The following is a 26753-nucleotide window of genomic DNA, read 5'->3' on the forward strand; positions in this document are numbered from 1 at the left end:
TGTTATTCAGCCACAAAAGGAAATGCTATAACATGGAAGAATTACCTGTGAATAGATCTCACCTTATATAAGATGGAATCAGCTTAATCTCAAAGCCTCCCTGGCCTCTGGTCTAGCTCTGGTTCTAGTAATAATTTCTTCCACAGTTGCATTAATGAAGAGAGTTAAGAAAGATCTAAATTTCATGCTTTAGAAACACATGCTTTTATTTTTACGAAGGTATAGTGGTGAATGTAAAAGGCTAGCATATTTAATATGTACATATACAGCATCTTAAAAAGACTTGGTGGCATATCTTTGTGTTACATGTAATAAAAGAATCATGGTCCCTTCAGAGGATTTTTGTTTGATTAACAGATATATTCTTGAATTTCCTCTTTATCCTTCTTGTTGACATCAACCTCTCTGACAAACCCTGAAAATAGGAACATAAAGAGTAATACAAACACAAAGAATTTCCTTGGCTATTACAAATTTAACTCATGGCCTGGAAAAAGGAGATTTGCTGGGTCCTAAAGCAAGAAACTATATTCTCTCCTCTCTTTTTCTTGCTCATTTCTTAGCGTTTACCTTCATAGACATTACATTGTGATTTCTAAGGCCTTCTTTCTCCCTTAGTGACCATCCAGCTACTCCACGGAAACAACCTACTTGTTTGCGCAGGGACCAAAGGGGAATTTCCTATGCCTAAGAGTTACAGATGCTGAAACAAAGGGCTGACAGGGGCTCTTACACCCCTTACATAAAGGACTCTCTGTTGAGGTGGAGGCTGGCACTGTGAGAGAATGACAACTACCTCTAAAGCAAGGACTAATCCTCATACCTGGATGTCCCTTCTTATTTGAACATGCCTTTTAACTGCTTGTGAGTAAGAATCTGAGACTGTTCTTTATGTCTCTCAGACAAGAGTTCCAGAAAGGAATGCTTACTCTGTATTTCCAAATTTTGTTCAAAGGAGTTATTTTCCTCCAGGAATTCTCCCTCTATCCAAATCCTGGTCAGGCAGGTGTCAAAAGGTCTGATGATGTTGGTCAAGGACATCTTTCCATTTCTCATTACAAAGGCTTTAAGCTCAGAGACCCACTGGTGATAGACAGGGCAGGTCACACATCGAGAGAAGAACTCCTTAAAGTACTGAAAGGAAAGGAAGGTCCATTAGCTCAGGGATTAGTACTTTTTCCTCCACTCCACTCCATCAGAACTTACTGCAGCTCCCACTCAGCACACTCACTCAGCGCTAGGGGAACAGGAAGGAGTTACTGATGGTCAAGGAGGCCCAGACAGTCTGTTCTCAGATACAGAGGAACTGGAATATGTTTTAGATTCAGAAGGAAAGGATGTAGGGGAATGTGTCAAACTATAGACAAAGCTAGAGTGTTCTACTGAGAAGGGCTAAGTGTCAACATTTTAATGGCATTGGGTAGTAGCTTTTGCAAATCCAGTAAGAAATCCAGTCCTGATGTACATGCAAGAATATCTGGGAGGATACATGAGGTAGGTGGACAGAGTCTGTAGGTGGAGGGGGAAAAAAGGGTTCAAGGAGGAAAAAGAGACCAAGGCAGCAAGGAGAAGAGTAAGGGAGAGAGGCAGGTGGCAGAAAGAGTACCATGCCTTAGGCGTTAGTTGAGGATAACGGAGACAGGTACCATGAGGGTTTGCTGGCGAGTCTCTGCGAGAGTTTGCAGGAAGACATCCTCTGGCATTTTCTGTAAAATTAGCACCTGGCACTCTAGGAATCGGACAAAGCCATGGGAACCAAATAGTGAGGCATTGGTTCTTTTCACCAACTGGCAAGCCTTGGAGAAGTGGTACTCAAACTGATTCCACTGTGAGTCCTGGGCAAACCTGAAGGGAAAGAACCACAGCTCTCAGCTCTCTCCCCTAATTGCCCACTATGGCTCCTCCATAGAACCGTCACTACTCTGAGGGTCTAAGACCTCCTTCAGTCAGATTTGTGATTCTAGTAAGGGGCCAAGGCTACTAACTCACATGTAAGGAGGCTCAAAAGAAAACCAATGATATACAGCTTTGCCATGGATTATCTCACACTTAAATGTAACTCTAAACTGAACCCTTAATCTATGAACCCAAACCTCTTAAGGGACAAGAAGAACCCTTCCAATAACGTGGAGGGAAATGGGAGGTGAGTGGTCTTTAGAAATGGGTTGGAGATGTGGAACCACCCTGCCTTGGAGGGCAAAAGGCAATAGCTTAAATGAGTTCATGGCGTCTTTAAACTTACCCTTTCCCAAAGCCCTGAGTAACACTCTGATACCCTACATTACCACAAGGCCAGAGAGGAGTGGACCCCCAGCATGACATTGCTCTGAGAATTTAGAATGCAGCTGTGCTCATAGTGTTGAATGAAATGCAGACATTCCTCAAAGGGCCGACACAGCCATCCTATGGACAGAGAAAGTAACCAGGCTAGTAGTATAAGTTGTCAACCCTAATGTGGTATATAAGGTGCGTGGTCCAGGGGAGGAGACACCACCTGAAAAGCAGACACCCTGAATCACAATGTGTTTCCTAGACTTTAAGGAACAAGGGTGAACGGAGCAGAGGCCATGCCCAAAGGACAGGCCCATGAGTGCCTGTGTTCCAAACCTAGGGCCCCACCTGAGGTCTGAATCCCTCAGGAATACAGCAGAGCCCTGCACAAGATTTACCTTTTCCGTAGAGCAGCAGATCTAAGCAAGCAGAATAGAAGCAGGCCTGGCCAAGGACATCATGACTCTGGGAAATGAGCACCCACTGATTCTCCAGCACGTGGACACACAGATCAAATCTGCCGAGAGAGAGAGCCACAGGGACCAGCTGGAGAATGGGAAGGGCTGTATAGGACAGGACGGGATCTCACACCTTCAAGGTGGCCTAACAGCCCCTAGATCTCTGTTCCATAATTCTATTTATATAGAGAGTATCTGTGCCTGGGATCAGACCTATCTCTAAACAAAGGAAGTGGGAAAATGACTCTGAGACAACTTCCAGGGTCTTGAGCAATTACCGACCTCCTTGCAGTAAAATGCATGCGGGGGGTGGAGGGAAAGGAGCGGGGATATCTAGTGCCCAGATTCTGCGTTTCTACTCCTGACCCCTCAAACTTAAGACGATGTTTCCTGGAGGACTACTGAAGACAATCCTGGCTGTGGAGACAAGACAGCTTCTCCCTCTCCACTCTAAACTGCTCTGGTAGGTCATAATCTCCCCTCTGAGGCAACAAATATAAAGGACAGAAAAGGATCTTAATACTTCTTTTTCAGAAATGCAGATCTGAAGAGAACTGAGAGAACCAGATTCTCCAGAGCTGGTTTCTTGAGGTGTCTGCATATCTCATGAGCTTGAAAACCTAAGGAGGTTAAAGAGCATTGTGAGGTCTAGAGGTGCGCCTGGCCTCTCTAAAAGCCCCAGGCCGACCAGCCCCAGGCCCTATTACCCAGCTCGATGGAGAAGTCGAGATGCCCAAGGCAGAGTTTGGTATAGGCCAAGGCCTGCATGAGCTGGGCTGTGGCCAACAGTCCCTCCCTGGAGAACCAGCACAGGCTGCTTTTCTGAATGGCCAGCTGCTCACGGTGCAGCCACTTCTCCTTGTCACCCACGTTCTGGGAGAACTGGGAGAGGGCCACATAGGTAGAGACAGCCTGTGGGACAACAAACATGGGGTGAATATCCAGACTGCACAGTCAGGCTGCAGCTCGAGCTCGTCCCTTTTCTGGGTAAGAGCCCCCGCGTGCCTGCTATTCACTCTATGTAGCACCCCTGGGGGCCACTGCTCACCTCAACTCCAGCTATGAAAACACGCTCCTTCTCACCCCTACATTTCTGATTTGACCATTGTCACTGCTTGTTCTTTAAACAAACAGCTTCCTCCATCTGCCCCTCTTCTTTTCCCCAGTCCAAGACTTTCCCCTTCAAAACGCTGGTCAAACTGCACCTCTTCTGTTTTCTCTAACTGAAGCCTCTAATTGCTCCTTAGAACTCTATAGAACTGCTGCCTAGATCTCTGTCATCAGTTGTGTGTACATTTGACATCATTTGATGACACTTTGAAACTCTGTCTCCATTAGATTTCCAATATAAGTAGACTCTGTCACTCCTAAGAATTTTCCAACAGCTTCTCATCTTCTTTGGAGTAAAAGCCAAAACTCCCACAGCGGCCACAAGGCCTGCACCATCTGCCATCCCCCTCCCTGGACTCTCTGACTCACCTCCTGGCTCTTTCTCTTCTTCTCACTCCCTCCTCCAGTCACACGGGCCCCTGCACTACTCCTCCACACAGAGGACAGGCCTTGTGCATCCACTCTGCCTTCCTCTCGCCCGCTCTCCTCCCAGGTAGCCTCTTCTCCCACGTGGCCTACTTTCTCATCTCCTTCAGATAGTTGCCCAAATGCTACCTGCTCGGTGAGGCTTTTCCTACCACCTTATTAAAACTGCACCCCTAGTTTCCAGAACTCTGTGTCCTCTGGTCTCCACTTAATTTATTTCATTGCATTTATTATCACCTAACGTACTAAATATTTCACTTATGTTTCCCTGGAACTAAGATCCAGCGTCTGGTACAGAGTAAGTAAAAGTCGTTCAGTTGTGTTCGACTCTTTGTGACCCCACGGACTAAACAGTCCATGAATTCTCTAGTCCAGAATACTGGAGTGGGTAGCCTTTCCCTTCTCCAGGGGATCTTTTACTCTGGCTTTTACTCCAAAGAAGATGAGAAGCTGTTGGAAAATTCTTAGGAGTGACAGAGTCTATACTTATATTGGAAATCTAATGGAGACAGAGTTTCAAAGTGTCATCAAATGATGTCAAATGTACACATAACCCAGGGATTGAATCCACATTGCAGGCCGGTTCTTTACCAACTGAGCTATCAGGGAAATCCGGTATAGAATAGGTGTTCATATTTGTTGAGCAAATGGATATATATAGAGACACTAAAATTATTTCCCTTTCTTCTTTTTCCCTAAGTCAGCAAATCTTATCCTTATTTTTGGACCACTGGTTTGAGAATCTGGTGGAAGCTACGACCCATTCCCTATTTCTGATCACTCCTTAAATACTCTTTTGTACACACAAATACACACTAATGTCAACATTCAGTTCAGAGGGTACACAGATAGCATCATACATGAAAGCCTCCCTATAAACTGCAAACTAAGAACCCTGCTCAAACACACAATCAGCAAAGTCCTGTTAAGTCTGGGTTACCATGGAACCATGCTTTACCAGGGACTTGACAAGGTCTCTCCCCTAGCATTTTAGGTTTCTGAGTGAGGTCCAGAGGTAAAGCAAGGGCTTGCTTACCTGGGCTTCACCAGGAAACTCCCTGACTGAATTCTTCTGCATAAGAGTGGCCAGGCAGGCAAACCTGCGGCTGCTGGCTGTGGCCTCCAGGCTGTAGAGCTGCCGGAGCAGGGAGAGACAGTGCATCTGCTGCTGCAAGACTGCCAGCTGCTTCTTCCTGGTGTGAAGCAAAGGGTGGTTAGCACGCCCTTATCCTTTATCAGGGTCCACCAGCCTTCCCCAAAAGAAATCGGAGTCTACTCACCCACAGACTTCCAGACTCAGAAAGATTCCTGGGAGCCCACTACTTCTAACCTCATATGCTTTTCAAATTCATCCCTCTTGACCAAAAAGTTTTCAGAGAGGTTTTTTTAAAAAGGTTCATTCTTTGAATTATTCTTTTGGTTGAACAGATTTCCTATAAATTATTATATCTTGATAACTAGGAAGTGTTTAATATTATGTGTATATCTATCAGAGAAATAACACTAAATTCCATATATGTGTATGTGTACACACAGTACACATATATGTATCTTTATTTGAAAAAGACAGGATAATACCATACTTCAAAGAGAAAAGATGTACTCATTCTGCTACACTGAATTGGCCCAGAGTAAGGTAAATGAATGAGAACTGTTCATATGCTTGAAAAGAGGAGCCTTAGAATCAAATAGGCAAAATTCCAGCCTAGGTCCAACTTTAGCTCTCTGTGACCCTAAATGGAACCAGGACAAGTTGGCAAAGCTTCTCACTTCTCACTAGGGTTGTTTCGAGGTTGACTCAGGGAACAGGAATACCAGCATTTTTCTAGAAATGTTTGGAAAATGACACCAAGCCAGGTCCAGGGAAAACTCCTTTTCAGCAGACGAAGGGCTCGCCTAGCCAGTTTTTTGGCCAGGGTGATCTGTCCCATGTTGAAACAGACCTGGAGACAGTAAAATGAGAAAAACAATGTAAACATGAGAAGAGTCCTAAGGACGAGGTTCTGGATACAACACACCGGCTCTTATTTTGGAATGCGTACCTGGGGCCCGAGGTGCCAGAGTGAGCAGAGTTAGAGCAGAACCTGGCCACACTAACAAGCACCCATAGGGCCATGAGCAAGCAAAGGAGTGAGAAAATGGAGAAAGCACTCTTCTTTCTCATCTCCCACACGTTGAGTAGTAGAGAGAGGCTGTGATTTACAAAGCGATGCTGGGAGACGCAGATGGGACTGTCTTTAGCTTCAGATGCCATGGAAAGCATCTGAGATATCACCAAATCTCATCACTGTCTTCATAAACAAGTTGTACCACCACAGTGTATGAGGATAGGAGCTGAGGTACTACCCTGAAGTTATCATATACCTTTGTGCTCTATGGCTAAATCTATGGCTAAGAAAGGCATCAAGTCTATGGTAATTTCTGAACAATCTTAGGAAGACTGTACAATAATTCTTTCTTTAAAATGGAAAGAAAGAATTATTTAAAACTTTGCTTCCCTGGTGGCTCAGATGGTAAAGAATCTGCCTGTGGTGCAGGAGGCCTGGGTTTGATCCCTGGGTCAGGAAGATCCCCTGGAGGAGGGCACGGCAACCCACTCCAGTATCCTTGCCTGCAGAATCCCATGGACAGAGGTGCCTGGCAGGCTACAGTCAGTCCATGGGGTCTGAAAGAGTTGGACACGACTGAGCGACTAACACTTTCAAAGACCTTTTGGTTGAAACACAAATAATACAACACTGTGGGCTACTGTAATATTCCCTTTGGTGTTCAAAGGCTTTATCCACATTAGGTTTATTCTCCTAACCAAAGTATCTTAAGGTTTACACTGAAATTAATTTTTACTTACTTAAAAAAAATTTTAAATCTTGGCTCCCCAACAAAAATCCCCCATAGTTTTATGGAGTCATTATTTATAAATTGATAATCATTCCAACACATTTTTCTCTGTGGATTTAATAGCAATGAGGCTGGGAGAAGTTACTGAGCTATCCTGGGTTATTCATACAGAATAAGTTTACTCCTATTTGTCATTTGACAGTGGAATGTCTCATGCCGTGCTTGCCCCAGAGTTTTTATTTGTCATACAAATCGAATTCCTTCAGGAAATCTGTCATAAATGATACAAAATTATCTACAAGGTACATTATTTATTTATTTTTTGGCTGCAGTGCACCCAAAGATCTTAGTTTCCTGACCAGGGACTGAAGCCTCCTGCCCGAAGTGTGGAGTCTCAACCACTGGATAACCAGGGAAGTTTTGTTTACTGTTAAAGCAAGATGTGGAATGGAGTACAGAGAGCTCCTATTTGTATTTAACAAAGGAAGTGGTTAGATTATATACATTAATGTATGCTGAGCCCCTCTGGCAAAATACATACAGATATATAACATTGGAGGGAGGACCCAGCAGCTGGGTGGTATAGGGTTGAGCGGGAAGAGTTTGAAAAGTGTGCTCTTTTCCTTCTAGCTTTATTGAGATATCTTTCACACATAACATAGTGTAGGTTTCAGGTGTACAATGTGATGATGTCTTTCATTGAAGGACAGTGACGTATAACGTTAGTTTTAGGTGTACAGTACAATGTTTCAATGTATGTATATACTGGGAAATGATCACTACAACAAGTTTAACATCTATCACCACATATAATTACAATTCTTTTCTTGTGATGAGAACTTTTAAGATCTATTCTCTTAGCAACTTTCAAATATACCATACAGTATTGTTAACTACAGTCACAAGCTGTACATCACAGGACTTATAACTGGAAGTTTACATCTTTTGATCACTTTCACCAACCTATCAACTATGCTGGGGGTGACAAGGGATTAGGAAGTGCTCTTTCACTTTCCACATGTATTTCTATGTTTTGAATTTAAATCACATTTATAATTGCTCACAAACGGCAAAGAGACTTTAAAGGAAATAATAGGGTAATCCTTAAGGAGAAATACCGCAAACTTCAAGGTTAACCCCTGCCCTCACCTCTGACTGGAGACGACAGAAAGTGGCTTCTTCAAACTGACAGATCTTCACCTTGTGCTTTTTAAAAAACGAGAATGCGGAGGGTTGGCCCAGAAGACTGCTTGCCTTCCTCAAATAAAAAAAGGCCTCCAAACAAGAGAAGGGGAGGAGAAACTGCATTAGGATTCGGATGCGACTAAGTGTGTGATCAGGACGACGGCTGGACCAAGGCTATGAAGAATCTGAACTGTGGCAGGATTTAACTGGAAACGGGGAGCTGGACTGTGCGGGAGGTGTCGAGGTACTCTTCACTGCCACACTTCCGCTTTGTACTCTCGCCTAGACCCCTTACAGCTCCTTCCTCTCCCCCACTTTCCTCCATTTTTTCATACTTGTTGGTAAGAAATCCCAATCAAATCCCCCCAAGTCATAGGGCTCAAGCTCAGGGGTAGAGAGCAGAGCTTGCTTACCATGTAATTATCTGACAGCTCCAAGGAGGCAGCGGCAGATTCCAGCAGGTAATAAAATGCACAAGTGGTTTCTCCAATGACCAGGCAGTGCTGGGTGAGGGGCGAGAGCACTAACTTCAGGACTTCCCTACAGTGGCAGGGCTTCGTGGTCAACAGGCCTTTCTTGGGGTTGCTCTGAGCCAGACTCCTGTTCACTTTATCCAGGAACTCTTCCTCTGTTCTTTGTGGAGAGAAGATGAAGGGCTAACAGTGGCCATACAGCACCCACTTTTGCTGAGGCATTACCAGGTCCGAAAGCCACTTTGTCTGGGAAGCTTTCCTTTACGATTCATTAATCCTATGTCTATCCTTCTCCTCCATCGATCCACAAGGTTTTGAATGACAGGGACTTTCTTCTTAATGGCAAAGCCCTATTAGGGAGTTTTAAAAACCTAAAGCCAAACTAAGTACCTCACAAACGAAATGGGGAAAAGACCACATCTCAAGAGCAAACTAACACTCTGCTACATGAAAACACAAAAATGATACAAAGCAATAACTAATAATAAATTTATTTATCAGCCCATTTGAACTCTATCATGGCACACATAAATATTATTTTATGAAATAACGCCATCTTATTCTATAAAAACCCTGCCATTCAGGTAGGCAAAATTATCTCCCTTTTACAGATGAAGAAACTGAAGCTCTGGGAGGTTAAATAACATACATATGACCTCGCAGCTACTGATGTGTGTGCTGTACTTAGTCGCCCAGTCATATCCAACTCTTTGTGACCCCGGGGACTGTAGCCCCCTAGAATCCTCTGGGATTCTCCAGGCAGGAATACTGAAGTGGGTTGCCATGCCCTCCTCCAGGGGGTCTTCTCAACCCAGGGATCGAACCTAGGTCTCCCACATTGCAGGTGGCTTCTTTACCATCTGAGCCACCAGGGAAGCCCAAGAATACTGGAGTGGATAGCCTATCCCTTCTCCAGCGGATCTTCTCAACCCAGGAATCGAACTAGGGTCTCCTCCAGTGCAGGCAGATTCTGAGCTACTAAGTAAAACCAAAACTAGAGTTCACCTTTCTTAACTACTAGTCCAGTGCATTTTTCACAGGCACCACAAGTTCAAAAGAGGTCTGATCTCTCTGAGATAGAATGACTGAAAAAGTGAGAACTGAGGAGGGTTTTGGATAGTGAACATTCTGATAAGTAGAAGGATATAGACGTCACTGAGTATTTTTAAAAGGGAGAACTGTGTGAGCAAAGACATATTAAGGATGGGGGTGACTAATGTAGAATATAGATTTTTGTTTGAAAACTGTAGGAAATCAGCCTGAATAAATGAGAGTTGAATAACTTGAGAGTTGCTGGTGAATTTAAGGTAGGAACTTGCAAAATTGGTAAGATATGCATTAGAAAGCCAGGAAGTACATGGTTATGAAATATAAAATCATTTTAATATCATCTGGGTTCAAAAGTAATTGAGCAGGCAAATTTATAGCTGAAAAAAATCTGTTACCTGTATAATACATTTGAGAGAGATTAAATAAAGTTTTTCTTAATCACTAAGAAATAATTTCCCTATAAACAGTCAAACAAAGCCTTTCCAATTCACTGTTAACTTGCATTTTGGGCTGAGAACAGAAGCCACCATTCCTGGGTGGTCACATGCCTTCCTTGTCTGTAGGTAAGGTGAGTGCCCTAGTTTAATGATCAGCTGTGTCTTACTTTCTGGCCCCCTCCACGACCACTCTCAGCATCTCCACCTACCTGCAGTATTCCCTTGTGAAGGACTCCTGACTTCTGGATGATTCTGTCTGGAACTGAGAAGTGTCTGTAGGGAGGAAAAGATGACTGTCCTTAATCGCCTGTGTTTGTATTAACTGAGAACATTTAAAAATTCCTGACTATCTTTCATGAAAATTGCTTCCCCCATTATAAAAATGGTAAATTTAGGTTTAATAGTAACCTTACATGCAAGATTAGGGTACTAATTCTTTTTTCCTTAAATGCAATTACTTGTGATTTAAATAGTAATTCCTTTCATTCTCAAACCTCCCAAACCAATACCCAATTCTGTTTGCCAAAGAAATGAATAAAGAATATGACTGTCTGGTTTGATGACTAATTCTAATAGTAGAAATCTATGAACATGTCTGGGTCAGATTTATAACTAGGTGGGAGAGAACCACAGAAGAAGTGACCTAGTAGAGAAAAACACGAGGGCACAAGATGTCATCCCACCAGGGTCACAAGAGCCAGAAGAGGTTTTCAGCTTTACCTGGTTGATCCTAAATAACCTCTGTCCTCCAGATATGCCTCTTCCTCTGCAGCTGACTTCTGATCAAAAGGCAAAGACTTGAAAATGCTGTGCAGATGTTACCTATTTGGGCTCAGGAGCACAGGTGGTGGGACTGGAAAGGAGTCTAAAGGAACGATTATAGGGAGGGTTTGTGCTAAGTAAAAGGACTGGCTCGCTGATTATTTAATGATGTCATACAAAGTAAAGTAGGTCTAAGGAAACTGGAATTTGGCAGCACTACTGTGATGCACAATTCTCAGGCACCATCGTATTGCAGCCTGAGAGAACAGCATGCTTTGTTCTGCATGTCTGTGCACAGAGACCCAGGGTCTGGGAAGCCTCCCTAAGAGTTTGGTTGTGCTGGAAAGGTCTTGAGCCTCGCTCACGCCTAGACTGACCAAGATGCCTTATCTAAAGGTCAATACTGACCTCTCAAAAACAAAAGGCTGAAAAGCAATTACGAATGATAGTGTGATTTTTTCATAATACCAACCAGGACATTCACTGTTTTCTTTCCTCTTCCCCTCAGAAAGTACAAAAGTGCAAGTTACCATAGACCTCATCAGCCAGAGACCAATTTCTCCAAGTCACTGGTCCACCTTCACAGAGTCATAAAAATGTTACAGCCAAAGGGAGGTATTAAGATCATTGATCAAAATCTTCATTTTAGTATTTTACCACCACCAGTTCGCCACATCCCTTTCCCCCACCAACACCAACACCAACTTCTCCTTTATTAAAGTAGAGAAAAAGAAGATATTCCTGGGTCTTGACAGCTGTCTTCAAATATGAAAGAAGGCACAAAGCTGAAAAATGAGTGAAAAATTTGCAGGAAGGTAGAGTTCACCTGGAATTCTATCACTTCCACTAGCTTTGTTCATAGTGATGCTTTCTAAGGCCCACTTGACTTCACATTCCAGGATGTCTGGCTCTAGGTGAGTGATTACACCGTCGTGATTATCTGGGTCATGAAGATCTTTTTTGTACAGTTCTTCTGTGTATTCTTGCCACCTCTTCTTAATATCTTCTGCTTCTATTAGGTCCATACCATTTCTGTCCTTTATCGAGCCCATCTTTGCATGAAATGTTCCCTTGGTATCTCTAATTTTCTTGAAGGGATCTCTAGTCTTTCCCATTCTATTGTTTTCCTCTATTTCTTTGCATTGATCTCTGAGGAAGGCTTTCTTATCTCTTCTTGCTATTCTTTGGAACTCTGCATTCAGATGCTTATTATCTTTCCTTTTCTCCTTTGCTTTTCGCTTCTCTTCTTTTCACAGCTATTTGTAAGGCCTCGCCAGACAGCCGTTTTGGTTTCTTGCATTTCTTTTCCATGGGGATGGTCTTGATCCCTGTCTCCTATACAATGTCACGAACCTCATTCCATAGTTCATCAGGCACTCTCTCTATCAGATCTAGGCCCTTAAATCTATTTCTCACTTCCACTGTATAATCATAAGGGATTTGATTTAGGCCATACCTGAATGGTCGAGTGGTTTTCCCTACTTTCTTCAATTTAAGTCTGAATTTGGCAATAAGGAGTTCATGATCTGAGCCACAGTCAGCTCCTGGTCTTGTTTTTGTTGACTGTATAGAGCTTCTCCATCTTTGGCTGCAAAGAATATAATCAATCTGATTTTGGTGTTGACCATCTGGTGATGTCCATGTGTAGAGTCTTCTCTTGTGTTGTTGGAAGAGGGTGTTTTCTATGACCACTGCATTTTCTTGGCAAAACTCTATTAGTCTTTGCCCTGCTTCATTCTGTAATCCAAGGCCAAATTTGCCTGTTACTCCAGGTATTTCTTGACTTCCTACTTTAGCATTCCAGTCCCCTATAATGAAAAGGACATCTTTTGGGGGTGTTAGTTCTAAAAGGTCTTGGAGGTCTTCATAGAACCGTTCAACTTCAGCTTCTTCAGCATTACTGGTTGGGGCATAGACTTGGATTACTGTGATACTGAATGGTTTGCCTTGGAAATGAACAGAGATCATTCTGTTGTTTTTGAGATTGCATCCAAGTACTGCATTTTGGACTCTTTTGTTGACCATGATGGCTACTCCATTTCTTTTAAGGGATTCCTGCCCGCAGTAGTAGGTATAATGGTCATCTGAGTTAAATTCACCCATTCCAGTCCATTTTAGTTTGCTGATTCCTAGAATGTCGACGTTCACTCTTGCCATCTCTTGTTTGACCACTTCCAATTTGCCTTGATTTATGGACCTGACATTCCAGGTTCCTTTGCAATATTGCTCTTTACAGCATCGGACCTTGCCTCTATCACCAGTCACATCCACAGCTGGGTGTTGTTTTTGCTCTGGCTCCATCCCTTTATTCTTTCTGGAGTTATTTCTCCACTGATCTCCAGTAGCCTACTGGGCACCTACTGACCTGGAGAGTTCCTCTTTTGGTATCCTATCATTTTGCCTTTTCATACTGTTCATGGGGTTCTCAAGGCAAGAATACTGAAGTGGTTTGCCATTCCCTTCTCCAGTGGGCCATATTCTGTCAGCAGTGGCTACAGGACTGGAAAAGGTCAGTTTTCATTCTAATCCCAAAGAAAGGCAATGCCAAAGAATGCTCAAACTACCGCACAATTGCACTCATCTCACACGCTAGTAATGCTCAAAATTCTCCAAGACAGGCTTCAGCAATACATGAACCGTGAACTTCCAGATGTTCAAGCTGGTTTTAGAAAAGGCAGAGGAACCAGAGATCAAATTGCCAACATCCACTGGATCATTGAAAAAGCAAGAAAGTTCCAGAAAAACATCTATTTCTGCTTTATTGACTATGCCAAAGCCTTTGACTGTGTGGATCACAATAAACTGTGGAAAATTCTGAGAGAGATGGGAATACTAGACCACCTGACCTGCCTCTTGAGAAATCTGTATGCAGGTCAGGGAGCAACAGTTAGAACTGGACATGGAACAACAGACTGGTTCCAAATAGGAAAAGGAGAACGCCAAGGCTGTATTTTGTCACCCTGCTTATTTAACTTCTATGCAGAGTACATCATGAGAAACATTGGGCTGGAAGAAGCATAAGCTGGAATCAAGATTGCCGGGAAAAACATCAATAACCCCAGATACACAGATGACACCACCCTTATGGCAGAAAGTGAAGAGGAACTAAAAAGCCTCTTGAGGAAAGTGAAAGAGGAGAGTGAAAAAGTTGTCTTAAAGCTCAACATAGAAAACGAAGATCATGGCATCTGGTCTCATCACTTCATGTGAAATAGATGGGGAAACAGTGGAAACAGTGTCAGACTTTATTTTTTGGGGCTCCAAAATCACTGCAGATGGTGACTGCAGCCATGAAATTAAAAGATGCTACTCCTTGGAAGAAAAGTTATGCCCAACCTAGATAGCATATTCAAAAGCAGAGACATTACTTTGCCAACAAAGGTCTGTCTAGTCAAGGCTATGGTTTTTCCAGTGGTCATGTATGGATGTGAGAGTTGGACTGTGAAGAAAGCTGAGCGCCGAAGAATTGATGCTTTTGAATTGTGGTGTTGGAGAAGACTCTTGAGAGTCCCTTGTACTGCAAGGAGATCCAACCAGTCCATTCTGAAGGAGATCTGCCCTGGGATTTCTTTGGAAGGAATGATGCTAAAGCTGAAACTCCAGTACTTTGGCCACCTCATGCGAAGAGTTGACTCATTGGAAAAGACTCTGATGCTGGGAGGGATTGGGGGCAGGAGGAGAAGGGGACGACAAAGGATGAGATGGCTGGAAGGCATCACCGACTCGATGGACGTGAGTTTGAGTGAACTCCAGGAGATGGTAATGGACAGGGAGGCCTGGCGTGCTGAGATTCATGGGGTCACAAAGAGTCGGACATGCCTGAGCGACTGAACTGAACTGAACTGAGAGTTCACCTTGGTGAGAGAAGTTTTCTAACAGCTACTAAGAAGGAAATGAGCTGTCCTACAAGGCAAGCTACTGAAAATGTTAAAACAAAGAGGGTGAACTGTTGGCCCTCTGTAGTGAAATTTCAGAGTCTTAACCACTGGACCACCAGAGAATTCCAAGGGTGAACTCTTATCTGGGTTGTGGTAGAGGGCTATAGGTTTAGGGGAACATCTATCCACTACAGCTTCTTTAGGCAGCTAACTCCTACATAACCCTCAGATCTCACTTCTGGCATTATCTCCTTCAAGGAAAAATCTTACTCATTTCTCTGGCTGGGCTAACAGCCATTTCTCTAGGTATCCAAACCCCTAGGTAGTCCATTTTATCACCTTTACCAGGCCATACTGGAATTCTCTATTTATATGTCTATACCACCCCCCCCCCCAAAAAAAACCTGATAATTTCACTTCGTATTCTTAACACCTACTTGAAGCATCTGATACACATAAGGACTCCGTATATGTGTACTGAAGTAAAAATTTATAATAATAAAAACAATAATTAAATGTATTGAGCACTAACCATACACCTGGTACTGTTCAAAGCACATTATATATTTGAACTCATTTAATCCTCACAACTACCCTATGAAGTGTGTACTGTTATTTTCTTCAATTAATTGAGGTTAAGAAACTTGCCCAAGGGGCTTCCCCAAGTGGCTCAGTGATAAAGAATCTTCCTGCCAATGCAAGGAGACATAGGAGACTTGAGTTTGATCTTTGGGTCAGGAAGATCCCCTGGCAGAGGAAATGGCAATCCACTCCAGTGTTCTTGCCTGGAGAATCCCATGGACAGAGGAGCCTAGCGGGCTACAGTCCCTGGGTTCGCAAAAGGGTTGGACACCATCGAGCAACTGAGCACACACCCACAGCTTGCCCAATATTGCCAACCAAAACAAGCATGACCTCTAAAGTTCCTTTTAACTCTGAGATCACACTTTTTTAAAAAAAATTTTCTGGTATTTCAGTGATAAATGACTCTCTCCACCTATTTTTCTCTCTTAATCTGATTTCATCTTTTGAATGAAGAGTTCCAAGTACACGAATAAAGAGAAGTGACGCCCACATAGCTTCTTTCTGCTCCCTGATTTACCTTGGGGAGAAGGCAGGTGCAATCTGTCTGTGATCACTTGTGTTAGTATTGAGCCAGTGTCTTTGTAGCTACAGAATCGGGAGGTCCCGCTGGAGCTCTTAGTGGAACAGATGGCGAAACGGTGGAAGGGGACAAAGTCTCCCCCATGACAGCTCCCACAGCGGCAGGCCAGATCTCGAAGAAAGCAGGCACATTCAAGGTGTAGGGCTGTTTGCTGTGCCTTGGGCCACAGCTCCCAAGCCGCTTCCCGCAAAAGAGGCACTCCAAATTCAAGCACCTCCATCTGAGGTAGGGATAGTTCCTCTTGTAGCTTTAGAGGAGAGTGAGCATCTGAAACATAGGAAATGCTAAACGAGAGCCTCCCTTAAGGTAGTAAACTCCCAAGCACATGCTACTAGTTTATAAGAAAATTCTATCAATAATTCTTGTTTGGTATTATTGGTTCCTTTGTATAAAGAATTGTATACCAGTGATACTGACCATATTTAGGATAAAGTACAACAGGGAAGAAATGATCAGGAGACAGATTTCTTAGTTATTCCTCCTAAATTGAGCTTTTTTTTTTTCTATTAATATAAATTATTATAAACATCAAGTAACCAGAAAGGCTCTGCTCAAATATAAGACTTAACTCAAAGTCAAAGGGAAACTATTTGTGGATTATATGTGCTTTGGGTAGCCTATGTCACAATTTTATTCTTTCATGTGGAGAATATGAGAGTGCAGCTATTTAATGCATATCTTGCTTTGCTCATGTCTGTTTCAATATCACACTTAACTCCCTTGTGAATTTCTAAAATCAGAAATAATTTACCCACTTTTCTTATTTATCCCAAGAAGCCAATAAAAGACTAGGGCAATATTTTCTAAACCAAAAATCAAGATACAAATACTTAATGCACAGGGTTTAACATGGAGCTAGAATTCTTGAAATTAAGACAATTTTGAAAAATAAAAGCTATTCATTCACTATAAACATGGCTCTTCCAAGATTAAAACAATAATTTCCCCAATTCTTTAGACATAAGCTTTAAGAGACGGGGGCCCATGACACATAATATTGATGTTCTTTCTGAACAAACACACCCTCACCCAAAGCTCTCTATTTGGGCCTGAGAACAAGGCACCAGCTCACCTGACTTTGTCTTCTCTTTGGTACGCTCATTCTCGACAGAGGAAGGCACTAATATCGGCTCCGCAGGAAGCTCTTGGCCCTTATTGTACCAGCGGAGCACGTGCATACCCACAAGATCCTTCAGTACCTCAAGTAGCTTATTCTTACTCCAGCCAGGCAGGAGGTGCTGCAGCAGATCTACGTGGAAGGAGTGACCAATGACTGCAGCACATTTAACCAGCGACTGTTCCTCTGGGCTCAGTTGATCTAGTTGGTTCACTGCTATTTCTGAAGAAAAAGAAATTAGCAATGAATAAGTTTCTACCAACAGAGAATACACCATGTTAATAATCTGCTCATTAGAAAAAAAAAAAAGGCTAGCTTTTTCTTTCACCTGTTCTCCACTCAGCCAAATCTCTTGAAAGACCCTTATCTCCATGTCTTCTTTTCTCCCCATTCCTCATTCATTATTTATCCAGCAATCGGGTTTTCACCATGACACTGAAGCTATTTCTTGCGGTCAGCTAAACATGGAGGCTGGGCTTCCTGGTCCCAGAAGCCAATTAGTGTAAAGAGCTAAAAACTGCAAGCATTTTAGTAAATCTTTCCAAATTCTGATCCATATATTAAAGCAGTTGTTATTAAACCAATTATATTACCAAACCCCAAATCTTGGAATAATTCTAAACTTTTCCCTCTCTCTCACAACCAACTGGCCACCCACTCATTCTCTTTCTAAAAGTTCTTGAGTATATTTCCTTCCAAACAATTCTAGTCTAAGTAGTCATTTTCACCTGGATCACTATACTACCATTTTGAACATCAGCAGTCTTCTTCTCTTCTTATCCCAATAACACATTAGCTAGTGGTAGAACTGTACACCTAAAGTACAAATATAATGTGAGCCCCCTTATAACTTATATGGCTTTTTACAATGCAGCTTTGGCTTTTCATTTAGACTTGCTGACTGAACTATTCATTTTAGCTTATGAGTTAACAAATCCTTTTGCCTTCCCTGTGGAATACTGACCTTGTGTTAACTTTCTAGCCATTGCCTAGGATCCCCATAAAATTAGAATGTCAGCTGAGTTACCAGGTAGCACTGCTTATGCAAAGAGTGAGCCTTGACTGGAAACTGAATTTGGACTAGGAAAACTGTGAATAAGCTACAGCTACCTGGTGGTGAGCCACAGCTTTGTGGGGGTTCCTCGGGTGTAGTGATTCCTGTAATAGGTCACAGTGCCTAGAAGCTATGCCTACAGGTCTATTCTAAGAGACAGCAGTTTCTCGTTGGGAAATAGGGCATCTAAGCACCCATCCATCATAGTCTCATTCCATCACATCTAAGTTATTCCCTGAGGTTCCAGAGGATAGCAGTAGGAACTTTTGTGAGGATCCCCACTGAAGGAAACCACTGGCTACGTTCTCCTGGAGTGTTGTTTCCTGACCTGTATGCTTCTCAGTTTGTGAAGCCAAAGCTAAGTGTGGCCCATCACAGCTGGAGGAATATGAACTGTCCAGATGAACCTAAAACCCACCAGAGTGAACAGCTTATGACAGCTACTATTCACTGACTATTTATTATATACCATGATTTATTTCATTTAATCTTCAACTAACCCCATGAGGTTGGGACTATTATTATCCTCACTTGACTGATGAGAAGACTAAGGCTTAGATAAGTTTATCTAACATTTCACATCCAGGAAGTGGGGGAACCAATGGTACCCAGGTTTTTCTGATGCCAGAGCCCTGGCTCTTAATTACCAAGGCATTCTGTGCTGCTGTTTCACATTACATGTCTATATTCTCAGTAAGACCACAGTTGACTTGAAGGTATGCTTAATCATAATATTCCTGAAAAGGGGTTAATAAAGTACCCTGGCCACTATACATCTGAATAGAACATTACAACCTTCATGTATAAAAAGAGCACTCTCTGTCTAATTATGTCTAGCTGATTCTGAGGGCTTTATTCTTCATCTCATCAATCATTATAAGCTTATACTTCACCCTCTTTTTCTTAAACTCCTGCTAGGTCCCTAACACTGTCTCTTCACTAGCACCACGGATTTTCTTAAACCTCAGCAACATTTTCTCCCTTGATTACTGTCTCCTCCAGCACAGGAATATGCACAAAGGGAAACTCAGGTCATAATTTTTATTAAATAACTAGAAAACTTTTCCAAGTCAGCCTCAAAGAGAACAGTGGGCTCAGTTATGTAAAACATAACTCAAGTAGCATTACAAAGTCTTTAACAACTCTTCAGGCAGTGCCAGAATTTGTTTCTGAAAGGTAGGTTCCCTTTTTGAAGAAATGAAGCTAGTGTGATAATGAGGGATCTATACTCAATCACCCACCAAATTACTAAGTGCAAGGACTTCCCTAATTGATTCACATGAGGTCTTCAAGGGACCTGCCTTTTAATAACGGTGGAAGAAGCACTGTATCCAAGTTCACATCATCCTTGACTGTGCAGACATAAAGTTCCTGGTCTTCATTGCTGGCAGGAGAAATACTGTACATTGTGGATTTCATGGCACTGGCTGCAGGGAAAGAAGACTATGACTGAGGAAAATGCTCAGTGGCTGTAGTTTTAAAGACACAAGATAACAAGAATGTCCTCAAGAAACTGAATTGTTTAAGGTGAATGGGACACACACCTTTAAAGTGGTTTACCCCACCCATCCTGCCTGTTCTCTCATTTTCTCTTAGAAACTAACACCATTTTCTGTAATACACAGTATCTAACATTCTTACTCTTCCTGTTTGCCTCCCAACAGCCCTCTCTGTTACCGCACTGCAGCTCGAGGACGTCTTTCTGGATTTACTCATACTTCTACCTCTTTCTTTTTCCCTTCTCTCATTCTCCATTCAAACCCTCAAGTCATCCTTCTCATCACTAATGTGCAATTCTCGACTAGACTCTCATATTTATCAATCCTCTTTGATGTTTATAAATCCTATTTTTAAATCCCCACTTCTTGGGCTGCTCAAAAAAAGAACTGAAGTAGGTTGACTCAATTACTTTATCTGAGGCAGGTATTTAGCGTTTTCAACATGAAAAGTGAAAGAAGTGTTAGTTGCTCAGTTGTATCCGACTCTTTGTGAGCCCAAGGACTGTAGCCCGCCAGGCTTTTCTCTGTCCATGGAATATTCCGGGCAAGAACACTGCATGGGTAGCCTTTCCCTTCTCCAGGGGATCTTCCTGGCTCAGGGATGGAACCCAGGTCTCCTGCATTGCAGGCAGATTCTTTACGGCCTTAGCCACCAGATGGTAAACACAGCTGCATATTATTTGTACAGTTCACTTAGCCAGGAAGGCCTAATCCAGCTTATAAGGTCAGCAGGGAATAGGCATATGCCTAATTAGGGCCAGGTGATGCCATGTTCAGAAACGAACTCCAGCAGCGGGACCAGGGTAGAATCATGGGAAGCTCAGCTTACCTGAGAGAGTCTCCCACTTGGTGTTCTCCACTTCCTCCTTTTGGAGGTCATGAAAGCACAATATGTTTTTAGAGAGAAGATCCTGGCATAAGACCTCACAGTAAAGGGGGTTTCCAAAGCACCTGCGGAGAAGGTAGCTGTAGAGAGGTAAGCAGGGGATTGCTGACTAAAGAGGCCCACTTGAAGAGAGCCAAGCAGAATGGTATTTCATAATGAGGACTACTTCTTTTGTTAAAGTCAGTCCCTGATGATACACACTAACAGAGGGAAGCGGCAGCCCAGAAATATAAAAAGACGTTTCTGACTGGTTTCGTAATGTATTTTGGCAGTAACTTTTCTCTCTTAACTATTTTGCTTGAAATAGTTTGCTTGCTTAACTATTTTGCTGAAAAGGAACTAATACCCCCTTGCTGAAGGGTCTGGAAGAAATTGGCCTGGCCACACATAATGGAAAAATGAGGCAAGCCACCCAAGTCCTAACTGTCCTATGAAAACCTGGGTGCATGGTTCAGGGAGGTAGCCCTTTCACTGGGTTACTAGGAGACTGTCTACTCTTAAATCCACTTTGGGGCTTCATCATGGTTTCTAATGCCCTTCTCTCCCCCAACTCTGGTGTGAGACCTGAGCCTTCTCCTATACTATGGCACTGGCTCCTCCCTTAATCAAGCGCCCAGCTAGTCCTAGCCACTCACATCTGCAGCTCTTGGGGGATGCTCACCACCCCCAGTTCCCAACATGCCATTCTCAACAGTGAGGTCGCTGCCAACTTTGAAATGGGCACCAGGACAGCTGGAGGGCTCTGCAGGAAGTACTGGGCCTGGCCACACAGGGTGGAGGCAGGGGTCAACGTCAGCACCATGATGATGGGCACGCCGGAGAGCAATGTTCCTGAAAATTCCCAGGAAGCTGCATCCATATACTGGGCCTCGTCAATGAGGAAAATCAGTGGTGTTTCCCTTACTGCCTGGAAATAACAGTTGAGAAACATTGAAAACCTCTGATTAGAAATGAAGTCATCTGATTTTCAAATCTACCATGAATTTCGAATTTCCCATCAACACCTTAAATGTCAGTACATGCTGGTATTTTCAGAGTAAAATGTAAACTAAGCCCAGGTAATATTTTACTTTATAAATATAAAATACAGCCTGTGTATCTAATTCCTAAAGAAATGTACTGAGTTTCTTTGAACATGAAAATACTCTAATTGAAATAGGAAACAAACATCAAAATGTTCTCCAAATCAAACTTGAAGCTTTCAAATATTTCATTTTGGCAAAAGCTTCAAACTGTGTGGTAATGCACAGTATTTTTAATAGAGTAACTTCCAAGCCAGGCTGCACATCAGAATTACCTGGGAGTACTAGCTAAAACCACCAATTATCATGTCCCACTCATGTAGACTTTAAAAAAAGTATTTTCTTTTATCCACATTCTCCGCCCACATTCCATTCCCCACTGCCACAGGTAATCATGCTAGTATACTTATCCTACCACCTTCCACTTGTATTGCATTCCTATAAAATGAGCATCGCTGTTTTGTCAAGTAAAGTGTTTTTATGTAAATGGTACTGTATTACAGGTCTCATTATTTCTCTTTTTACTCAGGATTTCAAAAATTGGTTTATAGCATTAGATGTTTTATGTGTACAATATTATATTTTAACTTCTGTACACACTACACCATGCTTACCACCGAAGGTATAGTTTCCATCCATCTCCATATAGTTGACCCCCTTTACCCTCTGGCAACCAACACTCAGTTCTCTGTATCTATGTGTTTGCTTTTGCTCATTTATTAATATTCAACATGAATGAAGTTATATGGTATTTGTCTTTCTCCATCTGATTTATTTCACTTAGTATGGTGCCCTCAGGTTCCATCCATGTTGTCAGAAATGGCAAGATTTTATCTTTTTTATTCAGCCATTCCACTTCTGGATATTCATCTGAAGAATATAAAAACACTAATTTGGAAAGATACATGCATCCCTATGTTCACTGCAGCATTACTTACTATAGCCAAGATGCAGAAACAACTGACGTGCTGGCCGATGGATAAATGGATAAAGAATATGTGGTGTATAAATATGTATATATACACACTCAGCCATAAGAAAAGATAACAAAAGATAAAAACCTCTGCCATAAGAAAAGATAAAATATTCAGGATTATTTTTAGATCACTCTGTGTTGCTGCGTTTTCACTTTCTGCCTTACTTCTAATATCAGCACTATATATACCCCAAGTGTGCATCTATAAATTCATGCCAACACCTCCCTAACCTTCACAAACAAAACACTGCAATGAACCAGCTACCTGGGATTTATATCCAGAAGTAGAACTGCTGGGTATAGACGATGAATTTTATTAAAAGTTTGACTGGTTACTTCAACATAGCTTTCCAGAATGGCTACATCAGTTTCTTCTTATACAGGTCCTTGACTCTGGAAGCCTAGACTGGGGACTGAGTATCTGTATTTTTGATAAATAGGAGGTAAAATAGCTATCCACCTGCGTCTAGAAATCACTGTTTTGAGTTATTAAAATTTCATTAAGAAACAGGATCAGGAAAGAGCAAATACCTTTTCTTGTATGCTGTGCTATAGGATGGATTCAAGGTTAAAATAAATATAACAATGAAGATATCAATAAATATGTAGGCCAAGAAATGTCTAAGTCCAGACAATATGTGGATAGATTACAATGAGCATGAATCATTTCCACCTATTAAGAATTAATGGTATGTAGCAAAAATACCCACCTTCTCAAGCACTTCAAAAAAACATGCTTTAATCTTCTGTTGTCTGGCCAGGTCATCCATGCGCGAAACTTTGAAGGATAAGGGAAACTGACCGGGAAAATTAACCATATATTATCATTCAAAATGACAATCTAATAAAAATATACAGGTTCTCAAAAGCAAAGAGAAAATGATTTTATTTTGAGTAAGAATGGGTTTCTACAGGAGTGGGCATAGGGTTACAAATACCAATCAAACATCAATATATAGTTCAGAGGGTGATACTGAAAGTTCACTGGTAGTTAGAGAGAGACATCTCCTTTTCATGCTGAACTTTGGCAAACCGTTAAAGGATCATGACTGAGGAATAAAGTGACAAGTCAGACTTAGCAATGTCACTCTGGACACTTCTAGTACCCCAGTTATTCTAAATATACCAAAATGAATGTAGCATCAGACTTGTGAGAAAGTATTGCAATTGACATCCCCATTGTGCCAGGCTGGAGCGCATGAACTCCCATGGGCCTGAGAGCCAAAGTGAGACTGCTCCTTGGCGACTTCAGGGAAGGCCTGTCTTAAGACAGCCGTATGCTGAGGGACTGGAAAGATTTTTGTTTTCTCTATTTTTCATTAGATTCAATGCCCTGCATGCTGAGTAGATTAGGAGAAGTGATGAAGGATGAATAAATGGAATTGTGGACCAGGGAATTCTTAGCCTCCTTGCTATTGGGTACTACATAAATCCAAGATCACTGGAAGCTTTTGATATTCAGATGCTGGTCCAAGTGACATACTCCATGACACAGGAATGGAAAGGGAAAGTTAAAGAACAAGATGCTGCAACCAACTCGAGAACACATGGATATAACTGCTGGGTATCCTTGACTGGTCAGTATCACCTTTTTAGCACTTTCACATTTACAGTGCACCATACATCCTCTAAAATTCATACAAAAACCACATACAATACTACAACTGTCATTTTGCAGGTGAAAAAAATTGAGGCTCAGAAAGGCTAAGTGATTTGTGCCAAGACATACAACTAGCAAGTTTCAGAGTTGGTCCTAGAATCCATTCTCCTCAAAAAGGAAAAAGTCTGGGTTCTGGTGTCAAAGACTTTTCAGATCTCAATCCTGCCATTGCTAACTCTGTGTCCTTAGGATATATGTACATATATGTACATATGGCTAAAGGGTTTCAGATTAGAAGACAATCCTGGGTCCAGTTATCCACCAAAAATGTCAGTAATATCAGTAATCCAGTTTACACAGCTATCGCCTTCGTTACCTTCACAAAGAAGAGGTCATTAAAAAGGCAGTGGAGTGGCTCCTCCACTATCCCACTGAGCTGTTTGCGGAGGCGCTCTTGCCGGTAATGGGCCGGGCATGTATCAATCTCAAAGAAGATGGCCATGAGAGTCTGGATGGCATAGAAGCACTGCTTGGAATCTGCTTTCTTCAGCTTCAACGGCAACACCCTGGTGAACGTTACTATGGTCACTGGGACTCCCCTGATGCACAGAGAGGCCTCACTCCAGCAGCCCAAGGATGCCGAATCTAATGATACAAGCATCTCACCAGTGAGGGAAAGGAGCCCCAAGAGAAATACACGCTAAGTCAGAAATCAAGAGTCTTTACCTGTGCCCTTCCTTCTGGGCCAGGAAGTTTATTTCAGACAAGAGCTGACTTTTTCCGCAGCCTTTTCCACCTTCATATAGAACTGCCTGTCCCTTCTTCTGGTGCAAACATTCCTGCTGTGCCATTCGGAAAGCTTCCAGTTCTTTCTCCCGGTCTGTTAAAGAGACAAGGAGCACATAACATACCTGTACTTCTTAGCAGATACTTATTTATTTGAACTAATTTGTAAAGGTAATTCTCAGAATGGCTTCTTCCCCAGAATCCTTGGCAGAATTCCATTACTTGATAAACCTTCAGATCTTTTTTTCCAGAAAATCAACTCTGGACTATACATAAATGTGTGTTGGGCTTGCAGGCTTTCTCCAGAGCCTCAGTAATAATACTGAGGACAATGAGGCACCATACGGACATGGGAGCTACTATATCTTGTCAGCTTTTTGTAAAAAAAAATTTCCATTGTAACTATTGAGTTTTCAGAATCTGTCACTGCTATGTGAAAATAATGGTCTAGTGGATATAGATAAAAGAAATATACAGACAGGGTATACACAGTATGGGTGGAACAGTCTCGGTGCTATCGTCACCATCTCAGGATGAGGAATTTCCCTCTAAAGATTTCTCCCTAAAGATGCGAATCCTTACAAAGATTCTTACTAAATGTTGGAACTTGAAATGTAAACATCCAGCGTGGAAAAGAAATGGCAAGTCCTCCTCAAAATGAACATAAATTCACTAAGAAGGTTGCTCTCTATTTTCTATTACAAGCTTAGATGCATTTAGTCTCTTTTTGCTTTTTAAATAACATTTAATCACCTACAAAATTATGACTTAAGGTAAAAAGGGAAACTTACCTAACAAGGAATGATTTTTATTTCTCTCTGTGGCCAAATGTCTCTTTCCAAACATTCTGGGGAAAAGGACAAAGGGAAATGTGTTAATTAAAAATAGATTGAGATAGGTAATATACTTTTAAATAGAGGACAAGTTGTCCTTATAAACAAATATTTTCAAACAATCAAAGAGGTCCAGAGTTCTGTATAAACGTTTTTTAAAAACTAAAAAAAATTGGAAGGGGAGAAGGGGAGAAAAACTATTAATTTTTCCAGGCTTAGGGAAGTAACCAGTGAGAGTACACAGAGAAAAAAGAACGTCTAGACAAGTGACCCACTACTACTCTCCTCTTCAGGTTGCACAGAAGTTCCGAGGAACGAGCTAAGAGCTAAACATACAAGCTGAAGATCGCAGACATGACACCCTGCTCTTACGCCTCTTATTCCATCAGGCCAGTATTAGAAGCATCGTTCTCTCTAATTTCATACAGTTAAGCACTGATTCTTTCTACGCCCCGCCTCTCTAAAACAGAGGGGAGTGAACTATCGCAGAATGACACTCACATACATCTTCTATGGCCAACGTATTCATACATCTTCCCTGGGTTAGAGATATTTTTCATCATTTTCTCTGGGAGCTTCCTGAAGTTGTAAGCAGGTAGCATAGATCTCAGATATGTTACCTCATCACAGGACACCAAACCCGGATAAGCAGTTATCATTCTTGCCACGAGGCTTACTTTTGGGCCAATAACTGTATCACAGAGACAGTAAAGAAAAGGATGGAGACTTTTTGATCATCTCCTCCATATTTGCCTTCTAAATCACAGACCTAACAGTCCAATATCCTATCCTACCTGTATATTCGTGTCTTGAAACTGCCCCAACCATGCCACAGAATACTGGTCCGTTGGTGATACTGATGGAAACAAGCCTGGGGACGAGAAAAATAACAGTTGGTAACTATGTACTCAGAAACCTCTACTTCAG

General features: G+C 42.1%; 1 protein-coding gene across 1 annotated transcript in view; it reads right to left on the minus strand.

The window, feature by feature from the left end:
• Nucleotides 1-350: 350 nt before the first annotated feature.
• The window catches only part of LOC128056822 (adenylate cyclase type 10-like), a 38549-nt gene continuing 12146 nt past the window's right edge, over nt 351-26753 (minus strand). The window contains exons 10-32 of the mRNA XM_052649631.1: nt 26621-26697; nt 26328-26517; nt 25785-25840; nt 24934-25087; nt 24584-24773; nt 23318-23404; nt 21245-21516; nt 20553-20689; nt 19526-19651; nt 17126-17392; nt 15991-16320; nt 10458-10521; nt 8702-8921; nt 8253-8378; nt 6036-6208; nt 5302-5458; nt 3437-3641; nt 3253-3349; nt 2670-2788; nt 2286-2403; nt 1647-1845; nt 930-1134; nt 351-415 (exon numbers count right to left, since the gene is read on the minus strand). Coding sequence (XP_052505591.1) covers nt 351-415; nt 930-1134; nt 1647-1845; nt 2286-2403; nt 2670-2788; nt 3253-3349; nt 3437-3641; nt 5302-5458; nt 6036-6208; nt 8253-8378; nt 8702-8921; nt 10458-10521; nt 15991-16320; nt 17126-17392; nt 19526-19651; nt 20553-20689; nt 21245-21516; nt 23318-23404; nt 24584-24773; nt 24934-25087; nt 25785-25840; nt 26328-26517; nt 26621-26697 — 3634 coding nt within the window. The remainder of the gene's footprint in view (nt 416-929; nt 1135-1646; nt 1846-2285; nt 2404-2669; nt 2789-3252; nt 3350-3436; nt 3642-5301; nt 5459-6035; nt 6209-8252; nt 8379-8701; nt 8922-10457; nt 10522-15990; nt 16321-17125; nt 17393-19525; nt 19652-20552; nt 20690-21244; nt 21517-23317; nt 23405-24583; nt 24774-24933; nt 25088-25784; nt 25841-26327; nt 26518-26620; nt 26698-26753) is intronic.

Source organism: Budorcas taxicolor, chromosome 11, assembly GCF_023091745.1.
Source record: "Budorcas taxicolor isolate Tak-1 chromosome 11, Takin1.1, whole genome shotgun sequence".
Classification (NCBI taxonomy): Eukaryota; Metazoa; Chordata; class Mammalia; order Artiodactyla; family Bovidae; genus Budorcas; species Budorcas taxicolor.